Source organism: Canis lupus, chromosome 23, assembly GCF_003254725.2.
Source record: "Canis lupus dingo isolate Sandy chromosome 23, ASM325472v2, whole genome shotgun sequence".
Lineage (NCBI taxonomy): Eukaryota > Metazoa > Chordata > Mammalia > Carnivora > Canidae > Canis > Canis lupus.
In genome coordinates, this window is record NC_064265.1 from 26,395,253 (window position 1) to 26,414,369 (window position 19,117).

The window sequence follows — 19,117 nt, forward strand, 5'->3', positions numbered from 1 at the left end:
CACAGAAGAAGACATAGACATGGCCAACATGCACATGAGAAAATGCTCTGCATCACTTGCCATCAGGGAAATACAAATCAAAACCACAATGAGATACCACCTCACACCAGTGAGAATGGGAAAAATTAACAAGGCAGGAAACAACAAATGTTGGAGAGGATGTGGAGAAAAGGGAACCCTCTTACACTGTTGGTGGGAATGTGAACTGGTGCAGCCACTGTGGAAAACTGTGTGGAGGTTCCTCAAACAGTTAAAAATATATCTGCCCTACGACCCAGCAATTGCACTGTTGGGGATTTACCCCAAAGATACAAATGCAATGAAACGCTGGGACACCTGCACCCCGATGTTTCTAGCAGCAATGGCCACGATAGCCAAACTGTGGAAGGAGCCTCGGTGTCCAACGAAAGATGAATGGATAAAGAAGATGTGGTTTATGTATACAATGGAATATTACTCAGCTATTAGAAATGACAAATACCCACCATTTGCTTCAACGTGGATGGAACTGGAGGGTATTATGCTGAGTGAAGTAAGTCAGTCGGAGAAGGACAAACATTATATGTTCTCATTCATTTGGGGAATATAAATAATAGTGAAAGGGAAAATAAGGGAAGGGAGAAGAAATGTGTGGGAAATATCAGAAAGGGAGACAGAACATAAAGACTGCTAACTCTGGGAAACGAACTAGGGGTGGTAGAAGGGGAGGAGGGCGGGGGGTGGGAGTGAATGGGTGACGGGCACTGGGTGTTATTCTGTATGTTAGTAAATTGAACACCAATAAAAAATAAAAAATAAAAAAAAAAAAGGAGGCATATTGGGCTAATTCAGGTTTATGATGGTGGCACGCTGAATTTGAGCGCCAGACGTTCTCATTTTTGTACATTTTGCTGGGCTCATTTTACTATACCCTGTGCCCTCCATCCAGTAAGTCAGTGTTTGTTGAGTGATAACTGTTTTTGTCTTCCCCTTTCTTAGCTAACAGCCGGGATTGGAGTTTAATACAAGGGCTATTATGTTTGCACATTTTTTTCTTCTTTTAAGGTTCAAGTAAATGTTACCATCTGAGTGAGACTACAGTGAAAAAAAAACATGTTGTGAGGAAAATCAAGACTTCAAATGATTCACTCATTGGATCACTTCTGACTTAAGTGTTTACAGGACTAAAAAATAAGATTATCATGATATGAGTGGTGCTGTAGTCTATAAAAGTAATACAAGTTATGTATTTTTGGACAAAAGGCCCAAGTACTCTAATAACAGTTATTATACATCTAGCCTAAGCAATAAGAGAAAATGGATCAAACCAAGGTTTCCCATCTAATTAATTACTTCCTAGTCTATATCTTCATTCCGTGAGTCTTACAGCAGTATTCCTAGGTATTGAAAATGCAGCTGGGGAAGATGGGTAGTAGGCATGAAATCTGATGGGATATTAGGGACGTTATTATCTGGAATAGTAGCAGTATTACCAATGGGGGTGATAGTAATGGTATATTGTTGGGGGTAATGGGAAAAAATAAGATTATTTTTCCCCAGCTTTATTGAGCTGCAAGTGACAACATTGTGTAAATTTAAGGTGTACATGATGATTCGATATACCTACATATTGTGAAATCATTGGCCACCTTAAGGTTAATGAACATATCCATAGTTACCTTTTTTGTAGTGAGAATATTAACAGCTATCTCTTGTGTGATTATGCAATGTGTTGTATTAACGGTGTTGTTAACAATAGTCATCATGGTGTGCACTGCATTTCCAGAATGTATTAATCTTATAACTGTAAATTTGTGCCCTTTGACCCCCACCTCCCCATTTCTCCAGCATTACCCTCTGCCCCTGGCAACCACCATTCCACTCTTGTTTTCGGAGTTTGACTTTTTTAGGTTTCACATATACGTTATATCATACAGTATTCATCATTTTCTGCCTGACTTATTTCACTTAGGTCCATCCATGTTGTTGCAAATGGCAGGATTTCCTTCTTTTTAAGGATTAAGTAATCGTCCACCATTTACATATACCACATCTTCCTCCTTCCTTCCTTCCTTCCTTCCTTCCTTCCTTCCTTCCTTCCTTCCTTCCTTCCTTCCTTTCTATTATTTTAATGATTTTATTTATTTATTCATGAGAGACACAGAGAGAGAGAGAGGCAGAGACACAGGCAGAGGGAGAAGCAGGCTCCATGCAGGGAGCCCAACGTGGGACTTGATCCTGGGTCTCCAGGATCAGGCCCTAGGCCGAAGGCAGTGCTAATCCACTGAGCCACCGGGCTGCCCCCACATCTTCTTTAGATAGGGGATGTTATTGGTGGCAGAACTAGGGATGTTATCGAAGGGGTGGTAGGGATATTATTGAGCAGAAGGCAGAGAAGCTTTTATAAAGAAAGCTTCTTCAGAGAGAAAAAGGTTGGGGTATGGAGGATACAGGGAGTAGAAGTCAAAAGAAAATACCTGAAAAGATGGGAAAACTTTAAAAGAAAATGTTTACATATATTCCTGGTAGAAATAAAGTTAGCTTTTGATGGAACTCTTTATCATTCAGTTGGCATAGAAACTTTATTTCAGTGACTTCTCATTTTGAATGAGAGCTGTAGCTGCTACTCGGCTTCTGAGACACTCTCCAGAGGGCAATGGAAGATTCTCTTTAGGACACCTGAAGATAACACACATGTTTTTTTTTTGTTTGTTTGTTTGTTTTTTTGTTTTGTTTTGTTTTGTTTTTTTGACTAAGCCTCAAGCTTAGCAGAGGTCTCTACAATCCCTTCTGACTCTGATGGTGCCTGGGAACGTGGACATTATTCTGTGTCGCTCTTGAATAGTAAAACATCATCATTAATTCACATTCTGCACATTTGTAACTTGTGATAAACAAAAACTGAGCTCATGTTTGTCTACAGGTTTGCTCAGCCGATTAATAATGTAAGGCACACTGCAGGGGCAATGCTTACCTCCCGAGTACCCGCTAGTTCCAGCAGTTTCGAGGCATCATCACAAACTGCGAAGCTAATTACAAACTGTTCTTACCTTTCGATTAAAGCATATTCCTCAAGGCCCACTCCTTGGAAGTATTCATAGTATCCTTGTTTATATTTCTGCATATCTGAGAGTGCTGCTAATTGCATCCTTTATAAAGGATGTGGATTTTACCTTAAGAAATTACTGTAGTCTGGTATCTTCCCATAGGTTAGCGAGGATTTTAAGAGGGTATCTATTCTGCTGTGTAATGAGCAATCCTAAAACATAGAAGGTTCAAACAACAACAGTCTTTCATTTTGCTCACAAATCTACAATTTGGGCAGGACTGGGGAGACTTAACTAATCTTTGCTCCACATGGCTGAAGTGATAGTGGCTGCCACTTTCAAGATGGTGCACTCACATGGCTGATAAGTTGTTGCTGGCTATAGGCCTCTCCACAGACTCTTGGGCTTCCTCAAAGCATGATGGCTGTGTCCTAAGAGCAAGCATCCCAAGAGAACAAAGTGAGCATTCATGGAACTTTTAAGACGAGGCCTCAAGTCATATAGCACCCTTTTTACCTTATGTATTGGTCAAAATCATCACAGAAGCCCATACTGGTTCAAATAGAGGGACATAAACTCTGCTTTTTGATGGGGGAGTGGCACAGTTCCTGCAGACCATTTGGAATGCGAAATAACTGTTGTGGCCATCTTTGGAACATACAGTCTGCCACATACATGAATTTGAACATGCTATGTTAATTTACAGCTCATTCTCCTGGGAGAGTGCTTTGAGACCATGCAAGGGCAAATATGGAATACATTAAAAATAAAAAGGAAGGCAAGAAGTAGAATTGAGTATTGAGTAGAAAGGTTATTGGACATTGAAAATAATCTTTAAGTGTAATGCTCAATAGTTGTGAATACAAAGCACCCCCCCCAAAATAAATCCTATTTGTTACTCAAAAGAGATCACATATCTTCATGAGATCTGAAACTCCCTCAAATCATTTCCATCTTCCAGAAGAACCATCCCAGTGTTCTCCAGGGTATTTACAAAGGAACAATAAAACATTCATTTCTTTAGCACATTGTAATGAAAACCATCCCCAAGTACTTAGTTTAACTGCTCTGTTTACCATGGGGGTTTCAAATGCCATTAGGACCGTGTTATATTTTTGTTGGTCTGAAGTCATGGGAATAGAAAAGGTTTTGGGTTTTTTTTTTTTTTTTTTTTTTTTTTTTAACCAAGAGGTAAAACTAGGATAGTACTGGTCCAACCACACCATTTCAACATTTTGTTAAAGTGCCTTTCATCAATGTTTTGGATGCCTATGTAAATCAGGGAATGGTGGGGAGAAAAAAATCACAAATACTGGTTGTTAAAGCAGCATGGTGTGAAGGGAAACATCTGCTCTTGGTTAAAGTTCTTTAAACTTATGTTCTTTTGCTTCAAACATTTAACTGTGGTGCTGAGATTTGAGTTCCATGAAGACTCTAAAACTGGTATTCCAGAACATTCTCAGGAGTCTTAATAAGCCCTCGAGGTTCTTTGTCTCAAGCCTGCAACTCCAGGGTCACTGGTATTATCGGAGTATAAAACTGAGCTTGTCAACCTCAGCAGTTCCAGGATTCTGAATTCTAGCTGTTTTGTTTCATTTTGTTTTTTAAGGAAATGCATGGTCTTGTGTTAGGTAGTTCCTTTAAGAAAGAAGGCCCCAAGGAATGCCCAGTTAAGAGGCATTTTTTTTACCTTGATAAGAAGTACTGATATGAACGAATTGTTTATTGTTGTAGATTTTCTTTTACCTGAGGGGAAGATTGACCTGGTTTGTGAAGAGATGGACTAGAAACCCGAAGGGCTGCAAATCATTTTATTTTAACGTTGCTTTCTTAGGATGTAGCCCTGGACCTCCAACCCCTTAATTTCTCTAGACTAGGTTTTTTTTCACTGTTAAAAATGAGATGAGTATCAAATGATGTGCAGATTTTCAAAATCTCAATTGACTGTTATTTGCAAAACGTTATTGGCCCCAGATGGATTGTTTCTGAAATTATAAGAGTCATAGACATTCCACTTAGGAGTAACATCAGATGCTGCAAATTTCATATGTTTCCTATTCTCCCCTTTAATAGACATTTATTGAGGACTTACGAGGTACCAACAAGTGTTTCAGATGCTGGAAACATTGTAGGGAACAAAATAGACAACATTCCTGCCTTCACAGAGTTCTCATTCAACTGGAAAAGACGAACAATAAGTTAATAAGGACACAGGTGGAAGTAAGTGATATGATGAAAATTAAGGAAGAGGCATGTTGAAACATGACGAGGTGACCATGACTGGGATTTCAGAGAGGGCCATAAATGGGAAGAGAGGACCCTGGTGGCAAGGAGACACCAGTCATGAGGAGTTTAGGTCGAACAGCATCCCAAATAGAACAATCTGCTCAGACCCCAAAGGGAATGATCTTTGTTCCATTTTGTTTTAAAGATTGATTTATTATTATTCATTCATTCATTCATTCATTCATTCATTCATTCATAGAGACACAGAGAGAGAGAGGCAGAGACATAGACAGAGGGAGAAGCAGCCTCCCTGCTGGGAGCCTGATGAGGGACTCCATCCCAGGACCCCAGGATCACTACCTGAGCCAAAGGCAGATGCTCAACTACTGAGCCGCCCAGGAGCCCCCCTCCCTTTTTAAAGATTACTTTTTTATTCATTAGAGACACAGAGAGGCAGAGACATAGGCAGAGGGAGAAGCAGGGGAATGAACTTTGAATGATAAAAGAATAAAGGCTCATGAAAGTGGAGGTGCCAGAACAAAGTGTGGGGGAGGCCCTCCAGGGGGAGGATGGGAGCGCTGGCTAGGGGTAGATGGAGGGATTGCAGGTCGGCACAGTGTCGGTCCATGGTCGAGATGGAAGGCCTTGAACCTTCCTTGCTGTGACCCTGGATGGGTGGGATGGATTTGACATTGCAAGAGGGGCCAGATTGAGAAAGCCAAGGATGTAATAGCAGTTAAGTGATAGAAGAAAGCAGACCACATGTTGGGCAAAGAAGGAGGAGAGAGAGCAGTCACTGGAGTCTTTTTTAAAGCAGCTCTCTGGGTCTTCACTGCTGATCACGTTTAACTAGGTGATCATATGCCTCAGTTTCCTTGGATGGTTGCAACTTATCCCTGTCATCTCAGCATTATTATTAACTGTTCTACCTTTGCTTTCAAAAATGTCCTCCTTTGGGTGATTAGCAATTGTTTAACACAGCAGAGGCCTGTGGTGTCTGCCCTTTTAGTTGGCAGATTGATGTCTCTACTTTTGGTTTCCCATCTACTTCTCACTCCTATCCTTCCCAGACAAGGGTAGCTCTAAAGACCTTTCTCATAACCTCTGCGGTGACTCTCAGGCCCCCTCAGCCACTTTTTGCCTCCCGTCTGCTCACTTCTATTACTACCACCCTCCACTGAAGTGAATTCATACCACATTCTGTGGACACATTAATTTTCCTTAGGAGAAATCTGATTGTGTCACTGCTATTCTGACACTCTGATGGCACCTCGTTACCTACAGAGTAAAAAGTCCAGACTAAAGATTCAACAGTCTTCATGACCTAGCCCTGGTATTTCATAACATAGTTAGAGTATAGGCTATTGTATAGACAGTATAATGCTGAACTATATATAATAGGTAGGAATATAGAGTCTGGAACCAAACTGCCTCCTTTTGAATCCTACCCGCACACACACCAGTTTGTGTGCCCTTGGGCAAGCTGTGCAACCTCTCTGTGCCTCAGTTTTCTAATCTGTAACATGGGGATTAAAAAAATCGATTATTGTTATCATAAGGATTAAATGAGTTAACTCATGTATGGCCCTTAAAGTAGTCTGCAGCACATAGTAAGCACTCAATTAATGTAACCTTTTGTGATTATGGATTTTCTGTGCAGGCATACTGAGCACTTACTCTCCTCTACATAATTTATGACACTTTCTTACCTCTTCATGTTGCTAACCTTTGTTCTAATAATCCAGCTATATGACTTCCATGGGAGCCACCCAGCTCTGTCCTGGCCAGAGCTGATTGGCCCAGAAGTGGACACCTCATTTGAGCTGGGCCAATCAGAGCCCTTCTGTGGGATCTTCGGTAGTGTGTAACCAGGAAGTTTGGACATTCTATCTCCAGGGGCTAGGCTGTAAGGAGAAAACTCAGAAGTTGACAATGATCCTATTTCCTGCCACATGGAGAAAAGTTTTCCTAAATAAGAAAGAAGAATGATGCTAACAAATAAATAAAAGTAGGGACAAAACTTGGAGAAAGTTTCCTGACTGTGCTGAAGACACTGGCTCCAGGTCTTCCTAAGGTCCAGCTCTGGCCCTACCATATTGTCTCCACTTGGCTGCTACTTGAGATACCATTGAGTCTTTCCTCATGTATAGACCTTTCCTTGTTTACCTCCCTTTTGCATCTTTGATTTATATTTTTGGCAGGCTGGGGTCTTCTAACGGATTGGTTTTCAGGGGGGCACCAATTGAAGATCTTTGAGGAATAGGAGTTAAACAGCACACCTTCTCAGTTCTCCTGATTTAGAACTCCTATGCACTACACTTATAATGAATTATGAAATTATAAGCACACTCTAAATGAAAGAACTAAGTCAATTAACACAGATAATGAGGGCCAATAAAACTCCTTTTATCAGAAATGCCTACCCTGAAGAGAGCTACTGAAGGATGGTCGGTTCTCTACTGCCACCGGGATGCTGGGCTCCATCTCTTCTTTTGTTTTTAAGGGAGTTTGTGGCTTTCCAGTTCTTTCAGCATATTCTGAGCTTCCCACCAAATCACCCCTAATAGTAGAAGAGAACAAAACAGTACCTCTTGGGCAGCCCTGGTGCCTCAGCGGTTTAGTGCCGCCTTCAGCCTAAGGGTGTGATCTTGGAGACCCGGGATTGAGTCCACATCAGGCTCCCTGCATGGAGCCTGCTTTTCCTCCTTCTGCCCCTCTCTCTCTCTCTCTCTCTCTCTGTCTCTCTCTCTCATAAATAAATAAATAAATAAATAAATAAATAAATAAATAAATAAATAAATAAAATCTTTTAAAAAAATGACCTCTTTCCCCCAACCCAAGGTCCACCGGGATTTAAGGGCAAGCAGTGGCCCTTCAAACTGAGCAATAGTTTGAGAAAGATTGAACACAGTAATTCTTCAAAATCTCTAAATTACCCCTTGACTTGGACCAAAATAAGTTGAGAGCACAGGGATTCCTGTTTGACTCATTATTGTGTTCCCTGCTACTTGTGCCTAGCACATAGTAAGGTTTTGAGTTAGGGAATGAATGAATGAATGAATGAATGAATGAATGAGTATTAGTAACTCTATTTTATAAATGAGGGAACTGAGTGAGATTCAGTTAGATCCACTGGCTTAACCAGTCACATAGCTAGCAGGTGGCAGAGTTGGGTCCAAGCTGTAGGTCACAGACTTCTTGTCCAGGGCTTATTCTAAGAGCCCCAGTCATTAAAGGAGAAAACCACAACGCCAGCAGGTTTATATGATAATGGCGCTAAACTCCCAACAATGCTTAGTAAAGGTTTCAGTTCCTAAGGCTGAATGTTAACACATCAGAACTAAGGGCATCTTCAGACTTGAGCTAAAACCTGTGTTATTTTTGAACCTTTCTTTTCAGATAGCTGTACAGAGTTTAGGTGACAAAAGATGAGAAGGGTTGTATGCCTCTGATAAAATATTCACCGTAAAGACTCATGTGTAACTGTGCCACTCAGAACAGCATTTTTGTGCCTGTTCTTGACATAAGTGCATGCTTCTGTAGGTTCCTTTTATATTTCGTACATCCCCAAAGACTTTAAAATGTCAGCTGTTGCAGAATGGTGGCCCATGAGTTATGGGGGAGGGTCAGAGTGGGCAGTGGTCTGGGTTAGGGTAAATGTGGGGTGTGTATATGTGTGTGTGAGAGAGAGGTCTTAGTCTTTTCCCTATGTTACATGCCTCTGGAGTCATTGTTGAAAACTGTTTCTATTAGTATTTTATATGATTTATTATGCTCACAATAATATTTATTAATATGTGATGATGGAAACGTTCTGTATCTTCACTGTCCAATAATATGGTCACTAGCCACAAGTGGCTATTGAACACTTGAAATATAGCTAGTGTGCCTGAGGAACTGAACTTCTGATTTAATTTTATTTGAATTATTTTAAATTTAAATAGTCACACCTGGCTAATAGCTTACCATATTGGATGGCCCAGCTCTGTATCTTTTAAAAGTCTATGAGTTTCTGATTTTCCAGCATTAGTTCACTAATGAGTTATGAATTTAATTTTAATTCTATTAATTTAACTTTTAAGTTCATCATAAAATTAGAAACTGCCTATAACTTGTAGAAGTTAAGGATTTACCTTTTCTCACCTCAAAATGTGGTGGGGCAGTTTCCTTTACCTGGTAACCTTCTTGCCATACTTCAGCCTCTCCTCTGGGAGTGTAAGTCAATGTCAGAATAAATCCCAATGGTCTTGTTTCTGTTTGGGGCACATGCTCTTTCACTACCTTTTGGGAGCTCCTGGCCATATCTTCATTTCACACCCAAGTCGGGTACAGATTTAAGAGACCTTTATCAGCCTGCCCTGTGCTATCTTATACCCCTTGCTTCCTTTCTCTATTTTCCTTCTGTATTAGTCAAAATTCCCTGGAGGAACAGATCTAATAGGATTATTTTTTAAATATTTTATTTACTTATTCATGAAAGACACACACAGAGAGAGAGGCAGAGACACAGGCAGAGGGGGAAGCAGTGTCCATGCAGGGAGCCCGATGTGGGACTCGATCACAGGACCCCAGGATCATGCCCTGGGCTGAAGGCAGACACTAAACTGCTGAGCCACCCAGGGATCCCCTAATAGGATTATTTATCTATTGATTGATCTATCTGTAGAGAGAGATACTGAGATTGGAATTGATTGATTTTTAAGGATTGTGGGAACTAGCAAGTCCAAAACCTGCTGGGTTCTCTGGCCCGCTGGAGGCTCAGGTAAGAGTCAGGCTGCATTGTGAGTCTGAAGGTTGTAAACTCGAGCAGATTTTCTAGGTTGTTGTCTAAAAGCAGAATTCCTTTTTTGGGGAAAACTCCATCTTTGTTCTTAAGGCCTTCCACTGATTGAGTGAGGCCCATCCATATAATTGAAGGCAATCTGCTTTATTTAAAGTCAATTAATTAAGATGTTAATCATGTCTTTAAAATATCTCTATGGAAATGTCTAGACTAGTGTTGACCAAGCAACTGGTCACCATAGTTTGGCCATTTGACACATAAAATTATCCACAACACCTTTTTCACTGGATTCTGACAAAACAGTCTTCCACTGACTCTGATCCTTCACATATGCCATTTAGTATGGTCTGTGGGAACTGTGATTCCCATTGACCAGTCAGCAGGATCCTATTCTGCTCCTTTCATCATGTTACACATAGCTTTCATTTTTACAAAATCCAGCCCATGTTCCATTTCTCTATAACTGGTTTCATCCTGGCTGATACATATACTCTAAAACAGAAACACATGTACTAGACAGAGTGCAGATATCCTCCACTTTTTGAGAGTTCACGTTATGCTACTTCTCTTTTACAAAAACCTACCTTAGTACCTGTTTTCACCAAGTGGGAGAAATCCAATGAGGATTTTTGCTTTTGTGAAAAAAGGCAAAAAGCAAAAATAGCATTCATTGTTTGTTTTGCAGCAAGCCATCATAGAGGCAGCACATACACCAAGCAGCAATAGTGGCCCCACCAGTGTCCTTCCCCAGGAACTATACTCAACATCTCAGCCTCCAGCCTCCATAACTTTGATCTGTGTCTGTGAGCATCTGTGCTTTATCTTGATTTATTTTGTGCATCTGTTAGCAAAACGTGTCCTAATGTATCAGAAAAGCTTAAGAGAGATTATTTTTTGGGTCTGGGTCTGCTCAAGATTTTTTCCATAGAAACTAATGGTAATTGCTTCTTCATTTTGTGTCTTTTGGCTGACAAAAGTTTTCATAGGAACACACTACTTTCAGATAGTAGGAAAAACCTGTATGTATCTTTAGCAGCAGGTATTCATTTTGGAAGTAGAGTAACAGACAACACGTCTTAGATTTTCTGGGACTGTTCCAATGTCATGTTGTGATTTTTCAGGAAAGTGATTCTTTAAAAATATAACCAGGAGTACCTGTGTGGCTCAGTCGGTTGAGCATCTGCCTTTGGCTCAGGTCATGATCTCCAAGTCCTGGGATCAAGTCCTGCATTGGGCTCCTGCTCAGTGGGGAGCCTGCTTCTCCCTCTCTCTCTGCCCCTCTGCTCCCTGGCTCATGTTCTCTGTCTCTGTCTCTCTCTCTCTCAAATAAAATCTTTAAAAAGAATAAAAATGTGTATAACCAAAGAAGCTCTAAGTTTTTATAATGAGTTAAGACTTTATAGAAATAAATTTTTTGAAAAGATTTATTTATTTATTCATGAGAGACATAGAGAGGCAGAGGGAGAAGCAGGCAGGCTTTCTGCAGGAGCCCGATGTGGGACTCGGTCCTGGAACCCCAGGATCACGCAGGATCATGCCCTGAGCCAAAGGCAGACGCTCAACTGCTAAGCCACCCAGGCGTCCCAGAAATAAATTTTTTGAAGAGAAAAATATCTTTCTCACACTATAATATCTGATTTTTAGGTTGGGAAAATAAAGTTACTATAAAATTTGTGTTTACTCATTACAGAGCAGTTGAATGAAGTCTCGGATCAGTTGAAAATGGTCTTACTTAATTTTTGCTGCCTAAGCTAGCAGTGTTACTCCTGGAAGTGCCAGGGGTGTGGTGGTTTTTAAATGTAGCAGAAATGAGAGGGTGGGTGCAGGTGTATTTCAGTTTAAACTGGTATCATACTGAGCATCTTGGGACAGGCTAGATTACACAAAATAGAAAGAGTGGTACCACTGAAGGAGCATCAGGTTGGATTTAGGATACTGAGCTGAATCTGGACTTTGCCTGTGATTAGCTGTGGGTAGTTTGACCAGCCCTGGATAGTTTGACCAGTGTAGTTAGCTCTGGGTAGTTTGACCAGAACCAGTTTCCTCTTCTGTAAGGTATTATTTGGGGCCTAAGATCCTGCATATTAAAGTTCTTTGTGGAAAAGTTATACAATGTTAACAGTTGCTATTTTAATAATCACAGTCATTAGAGAAATTTTATAGGCATGCATGTGACAGTCTGCAGGGAATTCCATAACAAGGTGACCTGGGTGTTTGTGATTTGATCTTCCACATTGATTTGACTCCATGCTCATGAGGACTTGGAGGAATGGCAGTGTCTAGCAGCAGACAATGAGACCGAAGTAAATTGATCTTAGATGTATGGAGAATGGGGAAGGGAGTCCAGAAACACTGAGGGATAAATCTGTCAGGATGTGGTGAGCTGATAACACAGGGTTAGAGAGAGGCAAGAGCTAAGGAAGAAGCCTGTGGCTCTAGTTTGAGAAACAAGGACAATGGTGGACCTAGCAGCTCTGATCATCAGTCATATAGGTTTGAACTTCAGAGGAAAGTCACAGCTGGGGAGTCCGAATTTGGGAATAATTAACATATGACTAGTGGCCAAACCCACATGAGGAGAAGAGGTCACCACAGGGGATGTAGAGTGAGGAGACTGGGTAACTGAGGGTGAACCCTGACAAATGGCATCCAGTGCCTACCATTAGTACGCTCAAGAGATTTTCTCCATAAAGGTTATGAAGGAACAAATGAATAAATGAGTGCATGAGAAACAAACAGGGATCAGTTTAACAAACAATCAAATGACTTTAAGAGAGAAAAAGAGAAAAGCAAGTGCTGTACTAGAGTTAGAAGAGTCAGGGCCCTTAGGGTCTAGCCAAATATTGATCTTTATAAAATCTAAATGCAGTTCCTCTGGTTGAAAAGGACTACTACTCCCCCTTTCTGGTAAACAATTTGGCAGCCTGTATCAAGCCTTTGAAAAGTTAATATCCCTTGACCCATTAATTCCTCTTCCAGGAATCCACCCGAAGAAAGTAAGGAGAGCTGCAAAGATTTATGCACCAAGATGTTTCATATTCCTGAGACATGAGTTTCTCTGGAAGGGTTGGGGTGGGGGCAAGAGGGAGTCATTTAACCTTGGCATCTTTTTAAAAGTTTCAATACTGTATAGTACAATGGTGCAGGATACAAATTTCTCATTAATGTTTAAGATAAAAGGTGAGCATTCAAAGAAATCTTGTGCTTTGCCCTCAGACCTCCATTCTCTGTTTTTGGAGTTACTACAGTGGGAAAGTTGGTTATGCTGGCCTGCAGTGTGAAAGTCACAGCCTTTGTTGGCATGGGCATTCAGTGACATCCACGATATGGCCCTTTTGATTTCCAGTTCTCCCCTACACCTAGCTTGTCCTGTCATGATCCAGAAATATTCATAAAAGATACTTCAATACATCAGGCTGTTGCAAACCATCACGTTTTTACCCATGATGATCCTTCTTTCTCTTTACCTGCATTGCCATTCTCCCTTTTTTTCACCTGTCTGGAGAACTCCTATTCATCCTTCAAACCTCAGATTTGCTCCCTAAATAGGTTTTGCCTAGCACAGTATTTTGGGGAAAAAAATTTTTTTAATTTTTATTTATTTATGATAGTCACAGAGAGAGAGAGAGAGAGAGAGAGGCAGAGACATAGGCAGAGGGAGAAGCAGGCTCCATGCACCGGGAGCCTGACGTGGGATTCGATCCCAGGTCTCCAGGATCGCGCCCTGGGCCAAAGGCAGGTGCTAAACCGCTGCGCCACCCAGGGATCCCAAATTTTTTTTTTTAGTTTGAATGTGTACAATGAGGCATACATACTCCAATTTTATCACACTCCTTACCTCTTCCTGTTATATTACATTATTTCATTTGTTATAGCCCTGACCTGTCAGAAACATTTTGACCTCCCCTTTAGGCAAGAATAATCATTGTCATTTCTATGCCTTTATATCCATTACTATATTTGTCATTCTCAATGAGAAATTTTTGGAATGTTTACTTTTTTTCAGTTATAAAAGTAATATGCATACTCATTAGATAAATTTTGAAAAATCATAGTAATAGAAATATTACATAGCTGTCATGATACTGTGTGAATTTATAATCTTGATTTTTAAATAAAATATTACAAAGTAAGCATTTTTGTGCCGTATTAATGTAGTTGTTTTTAAAGTCTGTTTACAATAATTGGCTGAATCTTAAGATTTGAGATTCCTATTTTATACCCCAGCACCTAGATACAGTGTTGGTCTGGGCCAGTGTAGGGACTTAATACAGTTTGTTGAATTCGGGAGCTGAAAAATTAATTGGCTTCATCCCTACCTTCACTCATTACTCATTATTTATTGTACCCATTCATTCATTCATTCATTCATTCATTCCACAGATACTTACTAAGCACTTACTGTATGTCAGACATTATCCTAACACCAGGCACACAGCAGCGCACAAAATTCTGCCTTTGTGAAATGTGCATTCTCAAATTTGGGGTGCATTGGAATCACCTGGAAGGCTTGCTAAAACACAAGTGTCTGGGCCCAACATGTCATGATCATGTCATGATCCAGAAATACAGTATGCCAGGCAAAACCTATTTGGGGATCAAATCTGAAGGAGGTTTTGATTCCGGGTTTCTGAGTCAGTAAGACCTGAAAATTTGCATTTCTAACAACTTCCCAGGTGATGCTGGTGTTGCTAATAAGGGACTCCACTTTGGGAACCCCTGGCATAGAAGACAAGTTTGAGGTGCAGTAGCACCAAGGAATACGGTTGCCCAGTTAGCTGTGGGAATGCATGTCTGATTAATGCAAAGCTCTCCAATTTCAAGTCTCAGTAAGGAAGGAGAGGACTGGAATAGTGCCCTGTGTCCAGACTTGTCACCTCCTTACTCTGGGTGACTGTCAGCAGTCTCTGCAGGGTCACAGAAGCCTGGGACCGACAAGGAGGGGGGTAGAGCAACGGTAACAGTCAGGACTACCTTCTCTGTGCCTCTCCTTCAGCACACCTGCCATATGCAATGTCTGATTTTCAGAGCAACTGCAAGAGAAGTATGATTTCCCCATATTATGGGTGAGAAAACTGAACCATAGAAAGTTATGTAACATACTCTGGTACCAGAATCACGTCTGGAGCTCCAAGCCAGGCCTTCCTGCCTTCCAGCCCCATGACTCAGGTTGAGACTGGCCTGGGGTCAAGCCCTTGGTGAGACCAGCTTTTAAAAATGCTTCAGCCATCAGAGGTGTTTTGTCTGCAGTGAGACCCCTGTCACGTGGGCCAGGTGTGAGCAGGCCAAGTGCCGGCAGCGTACCTGTCCCTGCAGTGCCACAGCAAGCGGAGAGGCTCAGGTTTGCAGTTGGTGAAGGAGAAAGCCACACTGGAGTGTAGGGGCCTGACAGCTGAAACAGAGGTCTGCAGCTTGGGGGAAGATGGCTCACTGTCCTTCCCATAAGAGCTACATCTGGAAATTATTAATGGTATTTTCTCACCTATGAAAATTTGTGGCTAGTTAGGTTTCGTTTACTTTTAGTACAGGTTTAGTGCCTTGAGAATTTGCCTAACGTATTTGAAACTTTAAAAAGCCAGTTTCCAGACCCCTTCTGAAGAAGTGTAGGCAAGTAATTTGTGAAATAACTTGACAAATTTCAACAATTTAAGATTAGAAAAAGCTACCCCTGGCCACTGTGGTGGGAATTGGAGAAGTTAGTGGTAATGTGGCCCAGTTCCCCGGCACTGACACATGTCAGCGTGCTGCCATCTGCCACAGCTGTCCACAGAGACCTGGGTCACCTCGCTTCAGCTCCACATAGAAGGACCTTCAAAGATCTGTGCTTTAGCCTGATGTCCTCGCTTTTTATCAAGGGTTAAGAATACCTAAGTGATGTGAGAAAAATATCTCTTCATTTTCTGTAAAACTAAGGAAGACATGTCTTACACCATGACTCTACAAGAGTCCTACAACGAACTTCTCGGTTCCTTACCAGCAAATTATACTTCTCTCTTAGGGAGCTGGCATGTTTCCTCATTTCATTTGAGGATTGTAAAATCCATTGCTTTGCCTGTGTCACCAGGAAGCTCAGAGCTCTGCTTTGTATGCAGGAGCTTCCCTTAACCTAAGGTACTTTGACAATCATTATCTCCCACTCTTTTCTTTTAAAACTCTTGTTACCTGTGTCTTCTTTCAGAAGCTCTCCAAAACAATTTATAAAAGTAAGTGAGTATCCCAGATTTGTGGGTGAAAAATTTTCAGAATGGAAAGGGATCTGTTTAGTGGACCCCTTTTGTTCAATTTTTGAAGAATGGATTGAGCCAACCATGGCCATATGTTTGGACACATATATGTCCAAGAACATGTATGTGCTTGATGATGCTTTGAGAGCTGTCCACTTGGTCATGTGGTTGAGAGAATGAACTTGGGCCTGACTCATACCTCGCTTTGAACTTTAGCTACTTGCTGCTTGCTTTATGACTTTAATGCCTCTGGGCCTCAGCATCCTCATCTGAAATGAAGATGATGATACAATGTGGGGTCTTGGAAGGATTACACAGAACAATTTATGTAAAATGCCTAGTACAGTGCATTGGACACAGTAAGTCTACACTAGCTGGTGATTCCTCCTATTGTCATTATTTTCTAGCATGGGTTAGACTTTATAGAAAGACTGTACTGTACATTTGTAACTGCTCTAGATTGCTTTCCAGAATGTGCAGTGTTGAACTAAAATGACCTTTGGCTTAAAATTATGCTGGTTCATCCAAGGAGGGCTGTCATGGCTTGCTTGTCCCTTAGAGAGAGTAGCTCCATGCTGGCGTTTCTTACCAATTCTCAAATAAGGGTGGATGATTGCTGCAGAAGCCTCAAGATTTTCTGAGGTCATTCACTCAGGTTGGTGACTAAGACTCCTACAACCCTGAGGTCCTCACTTCCTGATTTATCTGTAAAGTGACCTGAGCATCCTTGCCCAGGAAGTCCCCTAAAGCTGATTTCCTACTTTGGGCTGGCTCTTGCTTAATTTTATTAGGCTACTACTTTGCATTTTTCTTTCACTTAGGACTATTAAACAGCCTGGGGGTATTCGTCTGGGAGGGGAGAGTTAAAGTGCCTCAATACTCTGTGTGGCCATTAGCCACCCCCCATCTCGTGGGCTCAGGAAGTCAGAAGCAAGCTACCTGTTACCAAGGTTAGAGGGTATGTACCATAGCTTAGAGAGTCACGAGTCTGCCCAAGCAATGCCTGTGGACCCAGCATCGTTTTCAGGTGCCTTTGGCTTTGGCGGAGAGCACCTCCCAAGCAGGTCCCCATCAGATTTCCCCGCCCTGGGGAACGTGCGCATCAGCTTTCACATAGTGGTGCTTCTCCCCTACTCCCGCCCTCCTCTGCCAAAACAATGGTTTAAAAGAGGAAGCTCTTTGGGTCATAAAATATCATCTGGTAGTTGGTATATGGTTATATAGACATGCTGGATTATACAGTAGCCTCATTGGCAGGAAGTAGGTGATTCATCAGAAAAAAAATAACGAAAAAAATAAACTCTTACCAAAATGAACTTCCTCTTTCAAACTCTTTGTTCCAGCCCACCCTTTAGAACCTTCTTGTAGCCTCTTAGAAAAAAGAATAACCAGAAGGGACTCGTGCAGTATTTCAAAGAGAGGTAATCTCAGCCCTGTCTAGCCACATGCCTCGTAGTTAAAAAGAGCAAGCCCCATGCTCTCTGTCCCCAGTGGGGCCAGGGTTAGGGTGTGGCCACCACCTAGAGGGAACATGGAGCATCTGAGAGATTTCATGTTCAGACTGAAATACCCACAGATGCCTTTAGTGAGGTGTTTTTGGATGTTGTACATGCTCCCCTTTGATAGAACATCCCATTCAATCGGTTCCCTTCATTTTGTTCACAGATCCAGGATGCTGCAAGTCAGGGCCTGAAGTTTGTCGGTGTCATACCTCAGTACGGTTGCCCTGCGAAGCCAGCAGCCAGCAGCCCCCCAGCAGACACCAGAGATGCGGAAAAGGAGCCTGGCAGGTGTGGGGGTGATGAGAAGCCAGGTGCACCAGCAGGGACCCACAGCAGCCAGGAGCCAGGCCAGGGCCCCGGAGGGGAGACGCCCATTGCTGAGCAGCCCAGCTTGTCCTCAGGAGATGGGGATGGTGCAGCATTGTCACCACATGGGGTGAACAAGACTTCGGATGGGCCGGATGGTGACCTCTTGGAAGTGCATGAGGAGCCACTTTCGGGAAGTAAGTATGTCCACACAGGGACTCTTGACCCACTTAAAGAGAGGCTAACAGCTTTCCAGTAATTCCCATGGCATTTTAGGAAAAAGAAATAGAATGAGAGTGTACAGATGGCTGTCTATCCAAAACTTGATTTTTCTGGGCCTCCTGACTGATTGCTTTTGGGGTTTTGACTTCTGAGAGAGCACAGCCACATGAAATTGACTTGTAGTTGCTCCAACATGTCACATTGGAAGTGGATTCTAGAACCTGAGGGATCTTTATCCCCACACTCCTGCACTGACCTTGAATTAGTTTGCTCTTAGCATAGGAAGCGTTAACATGCTGGGCACCAATGTAGAACCTATGCTCCACTTTTGGTCCGTTTATTTTGAATATCTGCCTAAAGAAAGAAATCAAGAAAGCCATTTGAGGACAAATTGTGCAGGAAACTGGTGATTCAACTCACTAGGCTGTAAACAACCAGATTTCAGGGAGTGTGTGTAGTTGACAAATCAGCACTGTGGAGAGAACACTGCCAAGGAGAGGCCACCAATATGTGAATCCTCTTAATCACATTGTAACGGCCATTAGAGCATGCACTTTAGGTTGGCAATTTCAAATAACAATACAACAGTGATGATAGTAGCCAACATTATATTGATACTTCCTGTGTACCGGGCCCTGCACCAGTAAGCATTTTACATGACTGATCTCTTAATTCCCCCTATAGCCCTGTGATGTGGGTCAGCTGTGGTATCACTGCCCATTTTACAGCTGAGTAAACAGAGGTTAGAGAGTAAATCTTCACCCACGCTGGAAACTGGCAGATCTGGTCTGTGAGCCCCGCTGCCTTAACGGCCATCCCATTTCACCT

General features: G+C 41.9%; 1 protein-coding gene and 1 long non-coding RNA gene across 5 annotated transcripts in view; one reads left to right on the forward strand and one right to left on the reverse strand.

Annotated features, from left to right (window-relative positions):
* Positions 1 to 19,117, forward strand: part of RFTN1 (raftlin, lipid raft linker 1) — a 207,064-nt gene that overhangs the window by 128,693 nt on the left and 59,254 nt on the right. For all 4 annotated transcript variants that reach the window (XM_025448729.3, XM_025448728.3, XM_049099568.1 and 1 more), the window contains one exon: positions 17,925 to 18,264. In XM_025448729.3, the coding sequence (XP_025304514.1) occupies positions 17,925 to 18,264 (340 nt within the window). The remainder of the gene's footprint in view (positions 1 to 17,924; positions 18,265 to 19,117) is intronic.
* LOC112660958 (uncharacterized) lies at positions 2,473 to 5,206 on the reverse strand. Its single transcript, XR_003137341.3, has 3 exons — positions 5,119 to 5,206; positions 3,383 to 3,457; positions 2,473 to 2,658 (listed from the first exon to the last, which is right to left on the reverse strand). It is a non-coding gene; the product is annotated as an uncharacterized LOC112660958 (long non-coding RNA).